At 36.4% G+C, this 18,944-nt stretch overlaps 1 protein-coding gene across 2 annotated transcripts in view; it reads left to right on the forward strand.

The window, feature by feature from the left end:
• Window positions 1-18,944, forward strand: part of adcy5 (adenylate cyclase 5) — a 111,175-nt gene that overhangs the window by 82,963 nt on the left and 9,268 nt on the right. Inside the window, exons 5-14 of one of the 2 annotated variants that reach the window (XM_038277736.1) lie at window positions 133-260; window positions 1,841-1,999; window positions 2,115-2,256; window positions 7,086-7,208; window positions 10,084-10,106; window positions 13,698-13,857; window positions 14,488-14,585; window positions 15,847-15,934; window positions 17,884-18,000; window positions 18,113-18,271. In XM_038277736.1, coding sequence (XP_038133664.1) covers window positions 133-260; window positions 1,841-1,999; window positions 2,115-2,256; window positions 7,086-7,208; window positions 10,084-10,106; window positions 13,698-13,857; window positions 14,488-14,585; window positions 15,847-15,934; window positions 17,884-18,000; window positions 18,113-18,271 — 1,197 coding nt within the window. The remainder of the gene's footprint in view (window positions 1-132; window positions 261-1,840; window positions 2,000-2,114; window positions 2,257-7,085; window positions 7,209-10,083; window positions 10,107-13,697; window positions 13,858-14,487; window positions 14,586-15,846; window positions 15,935-17,883; window positions 18,001-18,112; window positions 18,272-18,944) is intronic. The other variant, XM_038277737.1, reaches the window with a different exon arrangement.

The following is an 18,944-nucleotide window of genomic DNA, read 5'->3' on the forward strand; positions in this document are numbered from 1 at the left end:
CATGTGCATTTTTTTTTTTAAGTGGAGAGGACTGGTCTTTTCAAAAACTTGCAAAAATCCTCTATAATTTTATATGACATTTAGTTAATACTAGAATATACCTATCCTTTCTTTCTCTTGTTTCTTTCACAGGAGAACCACTGTCTGCGGATCAAGATATTGGGGGACTGCTACTACTGTGTGTCTGGGCTGCCAGAGGCGAGAGCTGATCATGCTCACTGCTGTGTAGAGATGGGACTTGACATGATAGAAGCCATCTCGTAAGTTGTAGAACACCTGATCCAATGTCATGATCAACCTTTTTCTACTGAAAGCCCCAGGATTTGTACCTAGGTAATAGGAATCCCAGATAATTAATCTGAGTAATTTTCCATTACTCTGAAAGCCCCCCGACAATCCCCCTGAGAAAAACGTACTACACCTTCACTCCAGCAGGTGGCTGGAACAAGAATATACAAGTGGATCTCCCTTTACCTCCAGTGCTGACCAGCTTGAAGTAAATCCCCAAGCTTAAAAAAAATTGACATATAATTTTTCATCAACCTGCATCTGGCCACAGTTGCTTTTTAAATCTATGATTCATGTAAAATGACACTAAAAGCTAATTAACAGTTATTTTCTTTCATTTTAATAACCAGGAAAATCCCAGATATCCATAGAACAAACGGTAAACATTTTTAGTCAAGATGTTACCAAGATGTTAAGCCATGTGTCCACATAGGCATATATTTATATGAAATAGAAGCTTGAGACGTTGGACGATGGGTAACAGATGACATACAACTCATATTCCCTCTATCATGGCGCTGTCGCACCTTGACTATTTAGCCAGCATGTGCCAATGTCCTAGAATCTTCTAAAACGCTGGCATACACTCAATTTTCTATTAGTTTTTTTCAATTTTGGGCGTATACATGGAATATTCAAAATTACTCCAGAATTTATGTCCATCGACAGCCTAACTTATGCATATAGCACATTAGCCTAATCCCAATGATATGTTACAAGTCAGTGTCCTGAGGGGTTGCAGCAATGATCCTCCCTGACGTGCTGAAACACATCAAATATAGCGGCATACGTGGATATTCATTGGAGATAAGTTCTTGATAATTTAAGTAAAAGTTACGCACAATTTAATCTTAGGTTTTGGATAAGCTAGACACCACAACTTATGAGTAACTTACAATTAGTGTGTGTCAACGATTACATAACTTACCTGTAACGTATGGCCCACGTATGAGCGTACGTTGGCATTCGTAAAATTTAAAACTTACCCATAACTTATCCAATGTACGCCAGCATTTTTGCCAAATTTTCCACGCTCGGCATAAGTTGGCTAAATCATCAAGGATTGACAGTATCAGTAACCACCAGCCTGCCTGAAGACCGGGACTCTGCCACTTCATCACAAAGTTAGAACAGGGCAATTTTTGGACACACTAATTGCATAGATAAGTTTTGACGTGTACTTTCTCACTCACAAACATCTTAAAACTTATTCTGTGATAAGCATAGGGCATGTACAACAACATTTTAACACTCACCTTCACTGGTTACTCTCGCCGCTGGTGAAATAAAGCACTGCAGCTGTACACAAACCACTGCTTAAAAACCGTACTGCCTCTCTAGAGGGTCCAAAGTCCCACTAAGGTGAATTTACCCAGCTGAATATGTATGGATACACTACCCGGGTTTTCAAACGTCCCAGATTTTTTAGTGGCAATAAAAATGGGGCTGATGTTACCAAAACACAGTAGAAAACGTCTATCGTAAGGTATTGGTTGATTCTGGTGATTTCAGATTTCGAATTGTCTCTCTTTTTCTTCTATGTTACCTACAGACTGGTACGGGAGGTGACAGGGGTGAATGTGAACATGCGAGTTGGCATCCACAGCGGCAGGGTTCACTGCGGGGTGCTGGGACTCAGGAAGTGGCAGTTTGATGTCTGGTCCAATGATGTCACACTAGCAAATCAGATGGAAGCAGGAGGCTCAGCTGGGTTTGTCCAATAAACTTTGTTCTCCATTTTCTCTTCCTACAAGCTCATGCTTAAGTGTGGATGATCAGCTGTGGAGGTTTACATAACAGACTATAATGGCATGCTCTCATTTCAGGCGCATCCACATCACCAAAGCCACTCTGAATTATCTGAATGGGGACTATGATGTGGAACCGGGAGCAGGAGGAGAGAGAAACGCCTACTTGAAGAGGAACAATATAGAAACCTACCTCATTGTGGGCTGCAGCCAGAAAAGGGTAGAGGGTTCATTACTGATTCAAAGCTGAAGTGGACATCGGAAAATAACTGAAAATGTTGCAGCTTGTTTAAAGTTGGAAAGTAGATTATTTTGAAAGTAGAACGCAAAAAACAAATTTGGTATTCATTTTTATTTGTAATGTAGTGAAGGGAGACGTTTAGAAAAAAATACTACGAAATGTCTTAAAAGTTTAATTTATGAAAACAGCAGTTAATATATTTGAACCAGCATTTATTCACTATAAAAAGCTTTAAGCATTATTGTTTTTGGTAAATTACATTCATCAACATTTTCAGCTGTTAAACATAGTTATAGTTATGGAAAAACAATGAAGGAGGAGCTGCTTTAGAAACTGCCTCTGTTCACAATAGAATAGAATAGAATTCAACTTTATTGTCATTACACTGTCACAAGTACAAAACAAGGAATTGAACTGTCCACATTTAACCCGTCCCCTAGGGGAGCAGTGGGCTGCCATTGTGCGGCACCTGGGGAGCAGTCTGGGGTTAAGGGTCTTGCTCAGGGACCCATGGAGGCAGTCCGTGGGAGTGGGGCTTGAGCTCAAAACATTTGGGACCCAAGTGCAATGCCCTAACCACTAGGCCACTAGTGCATGCATTTGTGTTGAACCCCCATCACTCTTATACCCCTAAATGAAATCCAGGCTAACAGGCTGCTTACATATAGTTGCAGACAGAATTATCTGGGAACCATTAGAAACAACATTTTGCAGCGATGTTTTATTTTTTTGGCTGTTGGGAAAAGTTTGACTTGTATTATAAAAGTTGCCTGCTGGCATCCAAACTTTGAGCATTTTATTTAATAAAGATGTGAAATATAGTAATTTAAAGAGTTAAACATTAAAATCTAATCTAGTATAGATGTTAAACTACAGTGTACAGGGATTCAGCCTTGTTTGTCTTACACCCTGAAAAGAAATCTTGTGTAACAGTTTCTCTTATAATTCCCGGAATTGGTGATTATTTATGTAGTACATTTCAGCGGTAAGACGAATCAAAGCGCTGTACATGATACCAAAAAAAAGTACCGTTCAGTAGAATACAGGCAACACAAATAGTTAAAGAAAATAAAAATGATGCATTTAATTAACGGGATTATATATAAAAAAGATAAAATGACGGATAAAAAAAATGAAAGTAGGGCTACAGACTTAACTACTAATATTAAGATGTCTAGATGGCACCTTAAAACGTAATTCTAAACAAAAGCCTGAGTTTTTTTTTTTATTAGAGAACATATGATAACAACAGTATCATAAAGACTACACGTTCTGACAAAGTTTGAAAATGACTAAGGTTTTAGAACAAAAAAACACGCTAAGAATTTTCTACACTCGCTATTAAATTGGAAAATCTGAATAAATCAACTTTTTAGTGTTAAACACTGTGTTGGAAGACAACCCATATTGCACCCTTCAAAAGGTAGAGATGATTGGAAAAAAGATGGAGGCAGAATTCACCTACCAGCAGGAGGCAACCCTGAACAAATGATCAGAGCTGCAAAGGAGTGGTCTAAAACCAAATCATGTTCATCTCTTGGATTGGCCCAGTCAAAGTCTAGACACTGCTCTTCACACTATTTGAGGCAAAGAGCAGAAATAACTACTGTAGTGTGGCTTAAAGCCGACACTGTAACCTGAACCCACCACAGACATGATAAAACATGGTTGTGGTTGCATCATAGTGAGGATGTTTTTCTTTAAAAGGGACAAAGAAGAATATAAAACCAAGTATATATATACTGTATATAGTAGTATAGTATAGTAAATATAGATGGAAATTAATATGGAGCTATCCCACAATTGGCAAATTAGAAATAGTATCATTAAATAGGTATATACTATATGTAACTCCTAAGAGTGCTTGGGTGTGTATACAGGTGGGTGCCTGCAACGCCTCCAAAGGTATCTGCCCCGTTTCATCATAAAAATGGTGAGAAAGAGAGATGCAGCATTATAACACCTAAAAGAATCTGACTGAGACCTTGGCTGTGTCCGAATATCCTCCCTAACCTCTAGATCCCTCAATCACTACATAGAGCGGGGACTTTATACTGAACTCAGTTAAATGACCGTTCGGACAGATGATCAATACTTTTCGCCCCCCTTTATTACATTAGAAGATTTGTCGCTGCTGTCGGGTAGCGGCAGCCTATGGCGACAGTGGGCCCCTGTGACAACACATCCCATAATGCTTTGTGAGGAGGGCAAAGCATTATGGGATTTAAGAAAAGAGTATTCCAGGATATATCTGCTCGTCTAGTGACTGTCACTACCCGATCCGTCCTGGAAGCATAATCCATTCTGCGCATTCGCATCTGCTCATTTGTGCATCAAGAAAAACATCCGGGTCACCCTAGATTTTATTTTGTTAAAAAGACCTTAATGACGTTTTTCCCTCCCCAAAAATAATAAGCGTACTAAAATATAATGTGTATTTCCTGAGAAAATAAATGCCTTAAAATCCTTTCTGTTTTATCACTCGTCTCTGCTCGACCTGCACTGGAAATGGGATCCTACTCTACCTCCGGGAGCTAACTTTTTTGGCTTTGGATTTAAACATAAATCTAGTCTTTTTTTAGTTTTATGTTTTCCTTTGTCTTAATATTATGGTATATAGTGCGTAATATAAAGAACGAAACAACTAAAATTCAGATAAACATGGTTTAATCATATTTTGCAAGACTACTCTGAGCATGTCCGATGACGACATAGAAGCAGTTTAACGAAGAAAATGTAAAAAGCATCAAAATTGTCTCACAAAAGTCACAAAATATTTTTTCAAAGATGTGTATTAGCATTCTTTAGAGAGTTAAGGATAGAAATTTTAGTACCATAATTACATTATTTATGGGCACCGGGATGTATATCTGTTTGCGCATGCGCAGGACGGATCGGGTAGTGATGGATGATCACTACTTTTCAAGGTGCATTGTGGGAAATTTCCAGTCCACTACTTTGTTTATCTACTAGACGTACGGACACTCATTTAAAATGGCGTATCTACTATATAATAATTAGGGTGCACATTCAGACACAACCTTTGTCTTTATTCAGACAAAGCCTTTTTATCAGAGGAGATAGATCCAACCAAAAGAGATAAAGATAAAGATACATTTCCCATTTGATCACTTGTTGTTTAGCAATTGTGCTGTTGATTCATTATCCTTCTATTTCACAGTTTCTCACTCCTGTGTTGCTCGATTGCATAAAAGCCTTAAAAAGTAAGAAAATAATTAATATGAAGCAATTCTGCTTTAAATAACTGATTTAATAGACTCCTGTTCACAGTTCCAGTCCACATTGCTCCCCACTCTGTTAGTAAACTGACATTATGCACCATACCAACTATCTCTCAGATAGGACCCAGTTTATCAGTGCATGAGCCTCCAGTTTGTTTATGACTTGGCTTTTTTATCAGCCTCTCCTCCCCCGGCAGTATCACAAGCTGCGACTATAGTTAGCATGTCATGTGAAGTGAAGTGATATGCTATTCTCATTTCACTGCCTGTGGTTGAGGACAGAGGGAACTTTTTTGAAGTTTAAGGTTTTATTTGGTCAGTCCTTAGATCTGTGAAACAGAAATGCCTGGTACATTGCTTTAGTTTTATGGCACAATTCATTTAACACATTAACCTTCCTAATTTTTTTTCAATACTTCCAGCACAGCTTGGGAGAAAATTGATAGTAGCTTTGGAATACATTATTTATTTTCAAATGTGTATGAATACCTCTGCATTTCATGTTCAAGCCTTGTGAAATGAAGAGTTTCAGCTTGTTTTAGTTTATAATCAATGCCATAAGAAGTGAGCAGACCAAATTACCATGTTTGTTTACTTACAATATGGAAATAATATCAATAGTTTGAGTGATTTGTTGTTCCCATTTCATTTCAAGAGCAGACCTAAAACTCTCAAGATTATGTTCTGAGGAAAAAAAAAACAATGAAAAATAACTTTGACCTGACCGCAGACATCTTAACTAGCAGTGCACCTGATCAAGGTCAACCTTGAACTCAGGCTGCCGCTGAACAACAAACCCTCTGAATGATTCCACCACCTCCATGTTTTACTGTAGGAATGGTGTCATTGTGGTGATGAGATGCACCAGACATAGTGTTTTCCTTCCTGGCTGAAGATATGCATTTTAGTCTTAGCAGAGCATCTTCCTCCATGTTGGCAAACTCAGTATCTGATTGAAACTGACTAATGGATTTTTTTCCCCAGCAACTCTATCATAAGCATAGCTTTTATTTTGTGGACAGATACTTGAGCTCCACTAATGTTAACTTATTTCACTAACTCTTTGATTTGAGAAAGTAACTGGTTACACAACAACTTTTAAGGAATTTGCTATCAAAGAGAGCAAATATTTATATTTTTCTGTGGATGGATGGATGGATGGATGGATGGATGGATGGATGGATGGATGGATGGATGGATGGATGGATGGATGGATGGATGGATGGATGGATGGATGGATGGATGGATGGATGGATGGATGGATGGATGGATTCATTACTGTTAGATTTCATGTACTTGGAGTTTTATGTTTAGATGCATCTCACATTGAATTATCTCAATAAAACAATTACATTAAGAGATGAAAGTTAACAAAATAGGTTAAAAGTCTAGAGAGGTGAATCATTTTGCAAAAGCACTGTATAAAGAAAAGCAACATATCTCAGTTTCTCTGCTGAAAGGAACTTATTCTTAAATAAATTGATAAGATGCAATAAAAAAAATCCAATATAATATCATTTTTCTTCAAGGCTCAAAGTTCATTTCTGTATTCTTTTTGTTTTACAGAAAGAAGAAAAGGCAATGATTGCCAAAATGAGTCGACAGAGGACCAATTCTGTCACTCACAACAGCGGCCACTGGACTGATCGTCCCTTCTACAACCAGATCTCCAAGGAGATGAAGAGGATGGTGAGGAAGATTCAAAGAAATTGACCAATGTTTGACTAAGTTAGACTGGCCCTCCACTTAGTAGTAATATTATGCTCATTGGGATTATTAGACTGCCACAGACAGGTGACTCTGCTGCGAGTAGCTCATCTCAGGCCTCATTTGGTGGTGAAGCCTACACACTGTTAATGATCATAATCCTTTGATCTTCTTTGCTGAGTAGCAGCGGGGATGGCCCTTCATGGCACACCTAACCCTGGCAGTGAGAGGCTCTCAGCAGCACTCGGCAAGAGGGGAGAAAGGCAGCGTGTAGGCAGCCGCAATCAAGTGAGAAATGCTGCGGTGGAGTGATGTGAACTCATTGAAATTCTGGTTTATATTTATGTGCTGTAGCTGCTCCGCGTCTGAGGCCAGAAGCATATTCATTAAGTGCAAGCATCTCTAGATGAGAAGTTCACAATATTTGTTACAAAGGGAAAAGGAAGGATGGGCACCATTATCTCTAGGCAGGTCTTCCTGTTATAAATCTGTTATATAGAGATTTATGGAAGCCAAATTCTGCAGGTGAAAAGTGCATTCAGGGAAATAAAGTCGTTTTTGAAGGTATAAACTCACCAGTGCGTGTCTTTTTCACTTGATCATGTGTTTTCATAATCATTTCTGATTTTTTTTGTATACTTTTCATATATAAGAGGAATTATGTAAGGTTTTTTTTTTTTATTTAAAAGTACCAGTTAATGTGTTGTGAACAAAGTATATGTTCCAGAGATGCATTCATAGGAATACTAATGCAATATTAGTGTGTTACAAAGATGAGGGAGTGGGCTGTATCCTCAGCAATCAGACATGACTGATTAGGAAAAGATGAAAATGGCGCCACCCACTGAATGCAAAGGCATCCTGACTCATTTATAACCCTTCCAATCTGTGTAGTCTAATTTTTTTACATGAGCTATACATCATCTTTTAAACCGCCTGTCATTGTGGTGCCTTCTGTGTCTCCAGTGTTCATTAACAGACGGTCCTGAGGAGAGAAAGGGCAACAAAGTGTGTGTGTGTGGCAGGGCGTGTGCAGAGAAACTAAACATGCAGAATGTCTTTATAATCATGAACGGAGAAAAAAGCAAAAAGGATTTGCAAAAAAGAGTAAATAAATAATGCAAACAGGTTACAATAGTTATTTTAACAAGATATTACACATTACACCTCAAGAGGGTGCTAGAGATGCACTGGTTTTCTGATGACAAATGTTTGTGTAAAATAGCATCTTTAAACATATTAGAAGATGGTTAATATTTAGAAATGTCAATAGTTTCACCCTCTTAGTCTGAGAAATGCTAAATTGCTGAATGTTGTTTGTCATCATTGCTCTGAATAATCTGTATTGGGAGAGAGTTAAAAGCATGAAAAATGTATCTGAAGATCTCATACTGACCACATCCTGAAATCACATGCTTTCTTTTTTTATTCGCTAATAGGATAAATAACAGCATTATACAACACAAACAAGTATTTCTAAGATAACTGTTGTATTTATCTAGTTTTAAAAGTTTAGATCACCTAATAAAATCAACAACAGGTTATAGATTTGGATTAAAATATCACTCATCTAGCATTACCTTCTTAATGTATTCCTTCCTGCTGACTTCTTTCCACCCACAGGAAACATTTCCTTTCATGATTGCCGTCTGCTCCCTCTCTCGCCTCAGACCAATCATTGTCATCAGCTCCCCAAATAACAGTTATTTAAAAAAATAATAATACCAGGTTTTATTTTTATCATAGGATTGTCCATGATGCAATCAGAGGCTGATTTGCAGAAAACCCTTCGTTTACACATTACGATAAAAAAAGGCTCAAAGTAAAAAAAAAAGCATAAATCAGTTATAGGAGCTATTTCTCAATTTTCAGTTAAATCTTAGAATTTAGATTACTTAGTTCTATTTTTTTATTTAGAATAGGTTTTTGGTTAGTAATTCACTTAATTAGTTAATTAATTTCAGCTTGGGATGTGGGTTTTTCACAGTATGAACAGGTAGGTTTTAGATGGCTCATTATGCTCGTGGGTGGTCATATGGTTTACCAGTCCCAGCCAGTCTTGGTCTCAGTCTCAGTCAGTCAGTCAATCAAAGAACAGGTGCAGGAGTCAGAATGAGAGCAGCAGCAGAATCCTGTTAAGCCTGTAACCTGTTTTGTCTGAACGGAGAATAAAGCAACAAAAAACTCGATTTTGACAAGTTTTTGGTCGTTTTGGGCTGCGTAAGCCAGAATCCACGGTGCATCAGGTGACTATTTCACCTAAATTCACCTTTTGCTTTGATCACATTTAAGTCTTAAGTTTTTTGATTTTTGAATATTAGTTTTGCACAAATAGTCACTACATCAGTTGTTATTGGTGGGAAAAGTTTAGCATTTTAATTTTAGGCAATGTCATATCTATGGGTATACATGCATAAACCTTTTGTTTGAAAGATTGTAAAAAAAAAAAAAAAAACTTCTCATTTTGTATTTGTATACTGATTAAATTTTAGCTTGACAGAAAAAAATCTGTCACTAAGTAAAACTCTTTAAATAGAATAATTATTTAATAATTACTCTCAGACTGATGTTTTCAAATCTTAATCACCACATTAAAAATAGAAATATAACTTTAAACCAATAAAGAAAGGTTTTAATAGAAATGTGATCTATATCTAGGATAAATATCTGCCTATAGGGTTTTCATTTTTTTAAAGGTCATTCTGATTGGACAAATAACTTCATCAGAGCTCCTATTCTATTTTATGGATTAGGATTTTATATTAAATGTACAACAAGTTGTGTTTAAATTACAGTCAAAAGAACATTGTATTATTTTTTTAATCTTGTCCCCACCCTCTTTTTTTTCTGATTTCAGGGCTTCGGGGACCCAAAAGACAAGTGAGTATCAACTATGCTCTAACACACAGCACTGGTTATATTTTGTGGTACTTCTGGCATAAACACCACTAGAATTGAACAGATCCAGAGTCCTAGAGTCCTTTTATTTAGAGAGGGTCACATTTATTGTAACTCCCTTTAAACCTTTATTCAGTTTGGTTTTATCATGCATGTTACATTTATTGCTATGTCAATTACACTCTTGCTGCAAAAAAGTAGAAATTCTTTTTAGGTGTTTTACAAGTTTATAGCAGATGTACCAACAAACCTCTTAACCTGTCTTGTGTCTCACAGTAGATCTGCTAAGTGGATCATTTAGATCCTTAGTGCTACCTTCCCTAGAAAACTATCATATTTTTATTTTATAACTGCTTGATTTTTTGACAAAACACAGAGTTAGAGCTGGGGCTGTGGTTTCAGTTTGTTTGCAGCATAGAATAGATTAGATGTGTGACCTTAATATTTAGATGTTGTCTTGTTGAACCCCAGTCGGCCTCGGCAGATGGCCGCTCACACTGAGTCTGGTTTTGCTGGAGGTTTCTTCTTGTTAAAAGGGAGTTTTTTCTCTCCACTGTCGCTACATGCATGCTTAGTGTGAAGGATTGCCTTTGAGTCAATGAGTTGATGCAATCTACTGGTTTAAAATAGATAGAAAACTTTGAATCAATGTAACTGTATAATTTGCTGAACTTGAGATGACGTGTTATGAATTGGTGCTATATAGATAAACTTAATTGAATTGATGTAATTTTGTAGTTTTAGACTTGGAGCTCTTTGCTGTTGCTCTTTTTATTCTCTGGTTTGTTTTTGGTGAAACACTGACTGACTTAGTCCTTGCTGAAATTGTAAATCCAGACTAAAAGTAATTTAGTGTCCTTGGATGGCTATTAGTCATCTATTGTGTCCAACACAGAGGGCTCCTTCAGTGACAGACTGAACCCTAAATGTACCAGGGAGCGTTATCACAGATACTTCCTCCCAGCAGCTGTAAAGGGAACTTTATAACCACCACTGTTCCAAACAATCTCAATAAGTTGAAAAAACATGCTGCTGTCATGTTGCACATCTGATTTTGCTGCTATTTTCAAATATGCATTACTGTAAAAATGTCCATATCTGAATATTGGTTATTGATTCTCTAGGTGCACAGTTTTATATTGTTAAAACACTTAAAAGCACTGTTTTTCATTTGTTTATTTTTTAACTCTTCACTATAATGTTATTCTTATACACTTTTCTAAGGTATCACATTTGTGTGTCCAAATTTTTTTTATAATATTTTTGCCGTTGTAAACACCAGAATTTTCCCATTGTGGGACAATAAAGGGATTTTCTATTCTGTTCTAGAAAACATGCTTCCACAAAGAGCTCTGACTCATCTAAGTAGCAGCTTTTGCAGTTTTTAACAAAGTTTCTTTGTCACACTTAAATTCTTGATTGGAGCATTAGGTGCCAAAACCTTGCTTTAAAACAGATATTGTCATTCAAGGTCAAAGACTCAGTAATAGTTGCTGGTCGCACAGCAGCAGCTGTTTCACCTACAGGGGTTAAAAAAAAAACAATCAATATCATTTATACAGAACCCCGACTCTGCTCGTCCTTCAAAACTTTTCCTTTCTCCTTCCAATAAACTTGTCATTATCATAGAGTGGGGTCATTTGGAAATCTGCTACCATGGCAGGTCTTTCACTTTCCATTCCAGCAGATAGACCCAGATGTTTTTTTTAGGTGGCTTTCTGTAGTAGTTAGAGGTGTACACTCCAAACCCGATTAAGAAGTAGAAGAAGCAGTAGAAGCCACCTATTCAGAATACGTCTCTGACTTTTTAAAAGGCTTTTGATTTGATATTAGCCAGAGTGCTGACACCATTGATAAAGTTGGCTGTTGAGCATGGATTTAATGGATCATTATCAAATTATTATAATTATCCAAGTCAAAACTGATTTTTAAAACCGTAAATATCAGAAGGGCCCAAAGATTTAAAGTTAGAGTTATTTAAACTTGGCAGAGCTTCACTTTTATACTGACCAAACTTTGCCATCAGCTGGAATATTAACCTTTATTTCGGAAGAAAATCACATTGAGCTGGTTGCTAAAACACTGTAGATCTGTATCATTGCAAATGAAATGTGAAAACACAATTTCTCATTAAAGTTAATACATCAGAGCGTATAGCTCTATCTCCTTTTCAGACCATATTCTTTATCAGACTTAGACTGAGCTAGTCTCTATTGCTTTTGCTATTTGCATTTTTCTGCATTTTTCTAAAATACTACAATAATAAAGGCCTGTTTTCATGTCAGTTGTTGATTATTTGGCTTGTTGTAAATTTCAGTGTTTAAATGTGGAAAAGGTGTCAAAAGAAGTTCTACTTCTTTATAAGGACTTTATATTTGGCTTTAAATATGTAGAATTTATTTGTCACCTGACCAATAGTTTCTCCCCATCATTATTATAAAAGTAGAAAAAACAAAAAAAAAAACATATTTTTTTGGGATAACCAAGTTTTTTTTTCTTCTTTAAAATGGATCGTAGGAATTCTGCATATGAAAAAAAAAAAGGGATTTTAAAGATGCAATTTTTTAAAGGTCAGTGGGGGCGGAGCATGCATAAAATAGCAGTTTAATTAAGTTTAGTTTTAATGAAACATTTTAAAGTCCTTTGGTTAAAATACTGATATAATGTTTAGAATTGAAATAAAACAAATACTTAGAGTAGGATACTGATTGTTCATGGCCTCCGAAGTCTGAAATATCCCTGTGAGACCTCCATGATTTGTTTAACTTGTTAAAAAGGTTTTAGGTGTGAGTAAAAAGCTACTGTTCTTTGTTAAAAAAAAAAAAAAAAAAAAAAAAAAAAGAAAAGAAAATTAAATTAAAATTTTCCAAGTTTGAAACAATTCGCTTCCCATCCAGGAAGCTTTTTCAATTCAAAATGTCAGGAATAGCGTTGAGTTCGAGATTTTATACGGTAGCCCAACAAAGCCTTGTTTATGGTTTGAAAACATGCATGAAACAGCATCCAGGGGATTGTTTTAATTTTCTTTTTTTTTTTTATGACTATGACCTGGATGGCTGAGAATCTTCACCAGCATACTGTTCTTTGGTTTCATGGAATAATATTTCTTATAATAATAATTTTTAAGTTATTATTTTTTAGGAGTATCAGCACCAGCTCTTGATTTTACATTTTATCTAACATCTTTGCTAAGCATATTTTTTTATTATGACTGGAAACATTTCTAGATTTCTTTTTTCTTCTATCTTCTTTAGAAAGAGAAACTGAAGAGTACAGCTGTGCTTTTCAGACTTAAGTAAAGTTTAAGCTACTCTACCCACCTCTTGTTGCAATAGGATGGCTTTTATTACCATACTAAAGTATTTTAGTTGTAATAAAAACCTGAAAACTGGTTTTGAACATTTTCAATCATTTATATGCATTACATTTAAATGACATAATTATTATTATAATTCGGATAATATTTTTACTTTTATTTTGGAGGGGGTTTTACCTTTCTTTATGAGAACAAAGCATTTTGTTTACATTGTTTTAAGAACAAAATGTCACTTGGTCACTTCTTGTTTTATTCAGGCATTTTATTTTCAGGAACACGCAGGAAAACCTAAACCCAGAGGACGAGGTGGACGAATTCTTGGGCAGGGCCATCGACGCGCGCAGCATCGACCGCTTACGCTCCGAACACGTCAAAAAGTTCCTGCTCACCTTCAGAGAACCCGACCTGGAAAAAAAGGTTAGGCCACACAAACGGTGCCAGAAAATCAGCAAATAAGTGGTTGTGACAGGCCGTCCACAGTGTGCAAAGAGCAAAGGAAAGAGAAAAACAGAAACTGCAGTTTGTCTTTGAAAGTAGTAGGCTTAAAGTCAAAGGAGGAAACCTGCTTTAGACATTGAAGGACATGTTTTTTCCACATGATTTAAGTTTAGTTTAAGGTTCATCTTCAACAATTCAATCTGATGTATTACAAATTCTGCTGTTGTCTGGGCCTTGCTCACATGGTGGTTCTAAGTGTCATTTCAATAATAAATAAAAAACTCTTATTTCATTTGGTTTGTTCTTAGACACATATAAGACTACTGACCATTTTTCTATCAATATCTACTATTAGTCAGCAGGCATCACAAAACGTATTAGTAAAAGCGTAAACATTATAATAAATTAAAATAAAAATCTAATTTTATTTAAATGAAAAGATCAGAGATCCAAATAAATAAAGCACAAAACTAAAAAAGTTTGATATTTTTTTAACTTTATGGGATAACATATATATATATATATATATATATATATATATATATATATATATATATATATATATATATATATATATCTAATATCAAAGTTTCTCTTCCCTCTTCTCAGTACTCCAAACAGGTGGACACCAGGTTCGGTGCATATGTGGCCTGCGCCACCCTCGTCTTTTTCTTCATCTGCTTCATCCAGATCGTCATTGTGCCAACGTGAGTCACTCCTCTGGCATGCTTTGATAGTACCAGACGATTGTGAGCTCGGGTTCTGCATGTTTGCACAGGTGATCAAGAATACTAAAGGAAAGTGTAAAAGAAAAAAATAGTTGAAAATGTTGGCCCTTTTCAAAATATTCCAGCTTTTTTTTAAATTGTCATTACACTGTCACAAGTACAGAGCAATGAAATGAACTCTCTGTAATTAACCCATCCTCTTGGGGGGCAGTGGGCTGCCATTGTGCGGCACCCGAGGAGCAGTGTGGGATTAAGGGTCTTTCTCAGGAACCCACAGTGGCAGTCTGTGGGAGTGGGGGTTTTACTCAGAACCTCAGGATTCCAAGCTCTATGCCCCTTTAGAAAAACAGAATATGCACTAAGTAATTGGTTGGATCTCTTTTTTTTTTCATGAATTTCTGCATCATTGTGGCATGGCATGGATGTGATCATCCTTTGGTTTTGTTGGTTGCTATGATAAAAGCCTTCAGGGGGCATGCACCAGTGTCTCTCACCTTCCTCCTGACGATACTCCACATATTCTCTTTAGTTTTCAGATCAGACCATTATGCTAAATAATGAATCACAGAATCACCACTAAACCTACCACTGGTACCTCTGGCAGTGTGGACCGGTACAAAGTCCCTCTGGAAAATAAAAATCAGTATCTCCATAAAGCTAACCAGCAGAGAAAAATGATAAAGTTCATAAAAATGCTGTGGCAGCCAACAGCATTGAAGTTTGACTTGATAAAACACACAGGACCAAAACCAGTAGATGCTGGTCAGTGCCCTCTCCATATTGTCTTTCTACTCCTCATTCAGATTCTAGGACCTTAATTTTCCTCCCAATTTTCCCTCAATATTTGATACTTTTTCTATTTCTTTCCTTACATCCTAACATTCTGAGAAACTATGTTTCAGGTTTTCTTTAGCAGCAACCATTATCATCCAAAGGACGAAAACATATGTAACTTCTAAAGTTAATTACAGAAATGAATCCAAGTTTAAATGATGTTGAATCGTTTTTATTGAGAGCACAGAATCATAAAACTCTTTTCTACACAGTTAGTCTCGTTTGATGAAAATATAAGGAATCATTTACTGAAGTTGGACATTTTGTGCATCACGCTAAACCTACAAACAGAAAGTTGCATCTTATCAGCAGTAGGAATTTAAGGTATCCAGTAGGGAAAAAAGGATAACGGCTAATAAAGAGATAAAAAACTGTAAATTAATTCCTGTTTTCTTTTTTTTTTTAGTTCTGATCTGATGATCGGCTTCTTCATCACCTGCTTTATCATCCTCACTGGCGTGATGTTCATCTCAGCTGTTTACGGCTGTTTTGGGGTAAGATTTGGACATCCTGACCAATCTACAGTAACAGTTGTGAACTCAGAACAGAATAAAATGTAGCCCCCTCTATTAGCTCATTATAAAACTTTGTTCATCCAACCTTAAAAATCTGTAACTTGAATTTTATGTTATATTTCTAAATAAATAGAGTATTATTGCTTTTTATGTAGCTCTTTTTTGCTGTATTTTTCACTTAAGTTCCTGCTCTAAGTTACAGTAGAGTCCAGTGTCAGATAGTGTTGGTTTCTATTACATTTAGAGGGGTTTCAACCTAGAAATCAAATTTTAATCTTTCAGATGGATTGATAAAGGGTTCCAAAAAAAAATAAAATAAAAAATCCACTGGTCTTGGTTTCCAAGTTTGAAGATGTTTACCTTTTTTTTTTTTTTGCTTTTTCAATTCAAAATGTCACTAAGACGACCTGGATGAATGAGAATCTTCACCAGCGTGTTGATTAAGGGTATTTGTTATTATGGTTTAATTGGTCCTGGAATTTAGATCTGCTTAATATACAGTAAAAGCAGTCTGTGTAAGACATCTTTATGATGTCTATTATGTCCTGAAGTTAGAGTTGGTAAGGTCTGATTCTGATAAGATTAGAGGGGAAAAAACAAGCTAATTGAACTTTTCATTTTTCTAAAAGTTTCTCTGTTTGAAATAAGACACTTGATCATACCATCAGACCTATTCTGTGAGTTCTGGTAGTTATCAGTTGCGTTATCTCAGTGGTTACTTTTTAATATACCCCGAGCTTCAACCGAGTTGGGAAAAACTGCATTCTCCTACTCTGCACCTTGGGGATGGAATAACCTCCAGAAAGAGCTCAAATTAGAAACTCTCGTGTCCATTATTGAATTTAAAGAAACCATGAAGAATGTAGTGATGGAGATATGTGCTTGTTTTTCATGAGATGCTCAATGTGTTTTAACATACTGCTCTGATTTTATTATGAAAAATGTAATATGTTGTAAATATGTATGAACTTCCTGTGGTTTGGCTGCTACCTTGGCCAGGTCTGTCTTGAAAAAGAGATTCTGAATCTCAATGGGACTTCCTGGTTAAATACAGGTTAAATAAAAAAATAAATAAATAAAATAAAAAATAGCATTTAAAGTCCTACAGAGGACTGAATATTACAGCATTTAAAATCTTTCTTCTATTCGCGTTCCATTGCTGCTTATTGATGCATTCATCTTTAGTGGAATTGATTAGTGAAATGGTGTCCTCACAGATCTGCCTAAAAGGTGGATCAAACAGCTGCAGCTGATCCAGAATGTTGCTGCCTGCATCCTCACTAGAGCTGAGAATTGCACTGGCTCCTTCTGTTAGTCTATGAATCACTGAAGTGCTTAGCATCAAATTACATTACAGACTCGTTTTTAGTATTTAGTACATTTGGGATTATCTGTTCAGACCCCTTCTGGCTTAAATCCCCTCTGGATATTCAGAACCAAATATGGGAAATTGGCTTTTAGTTCTAATGCTCTACGAATCACAAATAAACTCCCACAAACTGTAAGAGCACTTCAACTCTTAAGTTGCTTTAAATAAAGTAAAAAAAATTGTTTAGAGTTGCCTTTGACTGACTTATCTAAATATGAGTCCAAAGTGTCTTTCTTTTGTTTTATCAACCATTTTTATCTTTAATATAATAATGTAATTTTTCAGGTTCCCTTTATGCCACTAACAACCCATTCCCATGAGTTTCTTTTTTCTCTCACTTCATTCTCCTGTGTTTACTTTGTTTCATCTACAGTGAAGGCATAAGCAAATTCTCCCTATAAAGTTAAAAGCCAATTACTGCAGGAGCATGTTGTTGGATTAATCTTTGTTGTTGGATTAATCTTTGTTGTTGGATTAATCTTTGTTTTTGGATTAATCATTTGTGCCATCACACGCAACACGTTCTTCCTTTAATCCGGTTTATTATATTTTTCCCCAGATCTTCCCAGTTCCTCTGCAGACTCTTTCCAAAAGTATTGTTCAGTCCAGAATTAACAGCACCTTAGTTGGGGTCTTTACCATCATCGTCGTCTTCCTATCTGCTTTCATTAACATTGTAAGTTGCCAACAATGACGCTTACGGATTTGTTGATGACGTAATTTTTACACAGTTAATTAGCTGAGTGTTAATTAGCTGAGTCCACTCACTAATCATTGATTTGGTTCAGTTCACCTGCAGCAGTCACAGCCTGCGGAGCTGCATCCAGTCGGAGCTCAATATCAGCCAGGACCTTGTGAATGCGTGCCATGCTTTCCTACTAAACTACAACCTGGACACACAACACGGCTCCTGTGTGGATGATGCCCTCATCTGCAGCTTTCCTGAGGTGCTCATCAATCCGAGGATATGTGTGTTTGTGGGTGGGTGGGTATGTGGGTATGTTTTACCTACAATGTGGAGGAAGTAATTTGCAAAATAAATATCCTACATGTGGGGATTTGCAGATACATTCAACTCGTCCCCATAGGGTAAAGTTGCGTCCTTTGAGTTGTGGTTAGTGTTAGTCTGTGTGTGTGGGTGGATGGTTTCTGATATGGGCAACATGAGGGAAAACCTTTTTATCCCTGAGCTGTTCTCAGAATCAGTTTCATGTCAAAGTGGCCCTGTGTTTACTCTGCGACATGGAAGCAAAACTAGTGCTAATGGGGAAAACGCTTCTTAGCCTTGCTAGTAGGACTGTTGCTACTTATGCACCACTTGTTTCATGCAGCTTCATGTGCAAAAACCACCACTGTTCATTCATTCAGATTTTCTATACAATAATCTGACAGAAAAAAAGTGTAACAGGAGGTTATAGGTTTGTATATAACTCACAATACAACTAAAGATGAAAAATTATTACATTCAATGAAGCACCATTACTCCAACTACCATGTCCCTTTGTTCCAAAAAAAGAAAATTAAAAACAATCCACTGGACTTTGTTTCCAATGAGACGTTTCGCTTCCCATCCAGGAAGCTTTTTCAATTAAAAATGTCAGAAATAGCACGGAGTTTACC

This window comes from Cyprinodon tularosa, unplaced genomic scaffold (assembly GCF_016077235.1).
Source record: "Cyprinodon tularosa strain WSP-4 unplaced genomic scaffold, ASM1607723v1 ctg134, whole genome shotgun sequence".
Classification (NCBI taxonomy): Eukaryota; Metazoa; Chordata; class Actinopteri; order Cyprinodontiformes; family Cyprinodontidae; genus Cyprinodon; species Cyprinodon tularosa.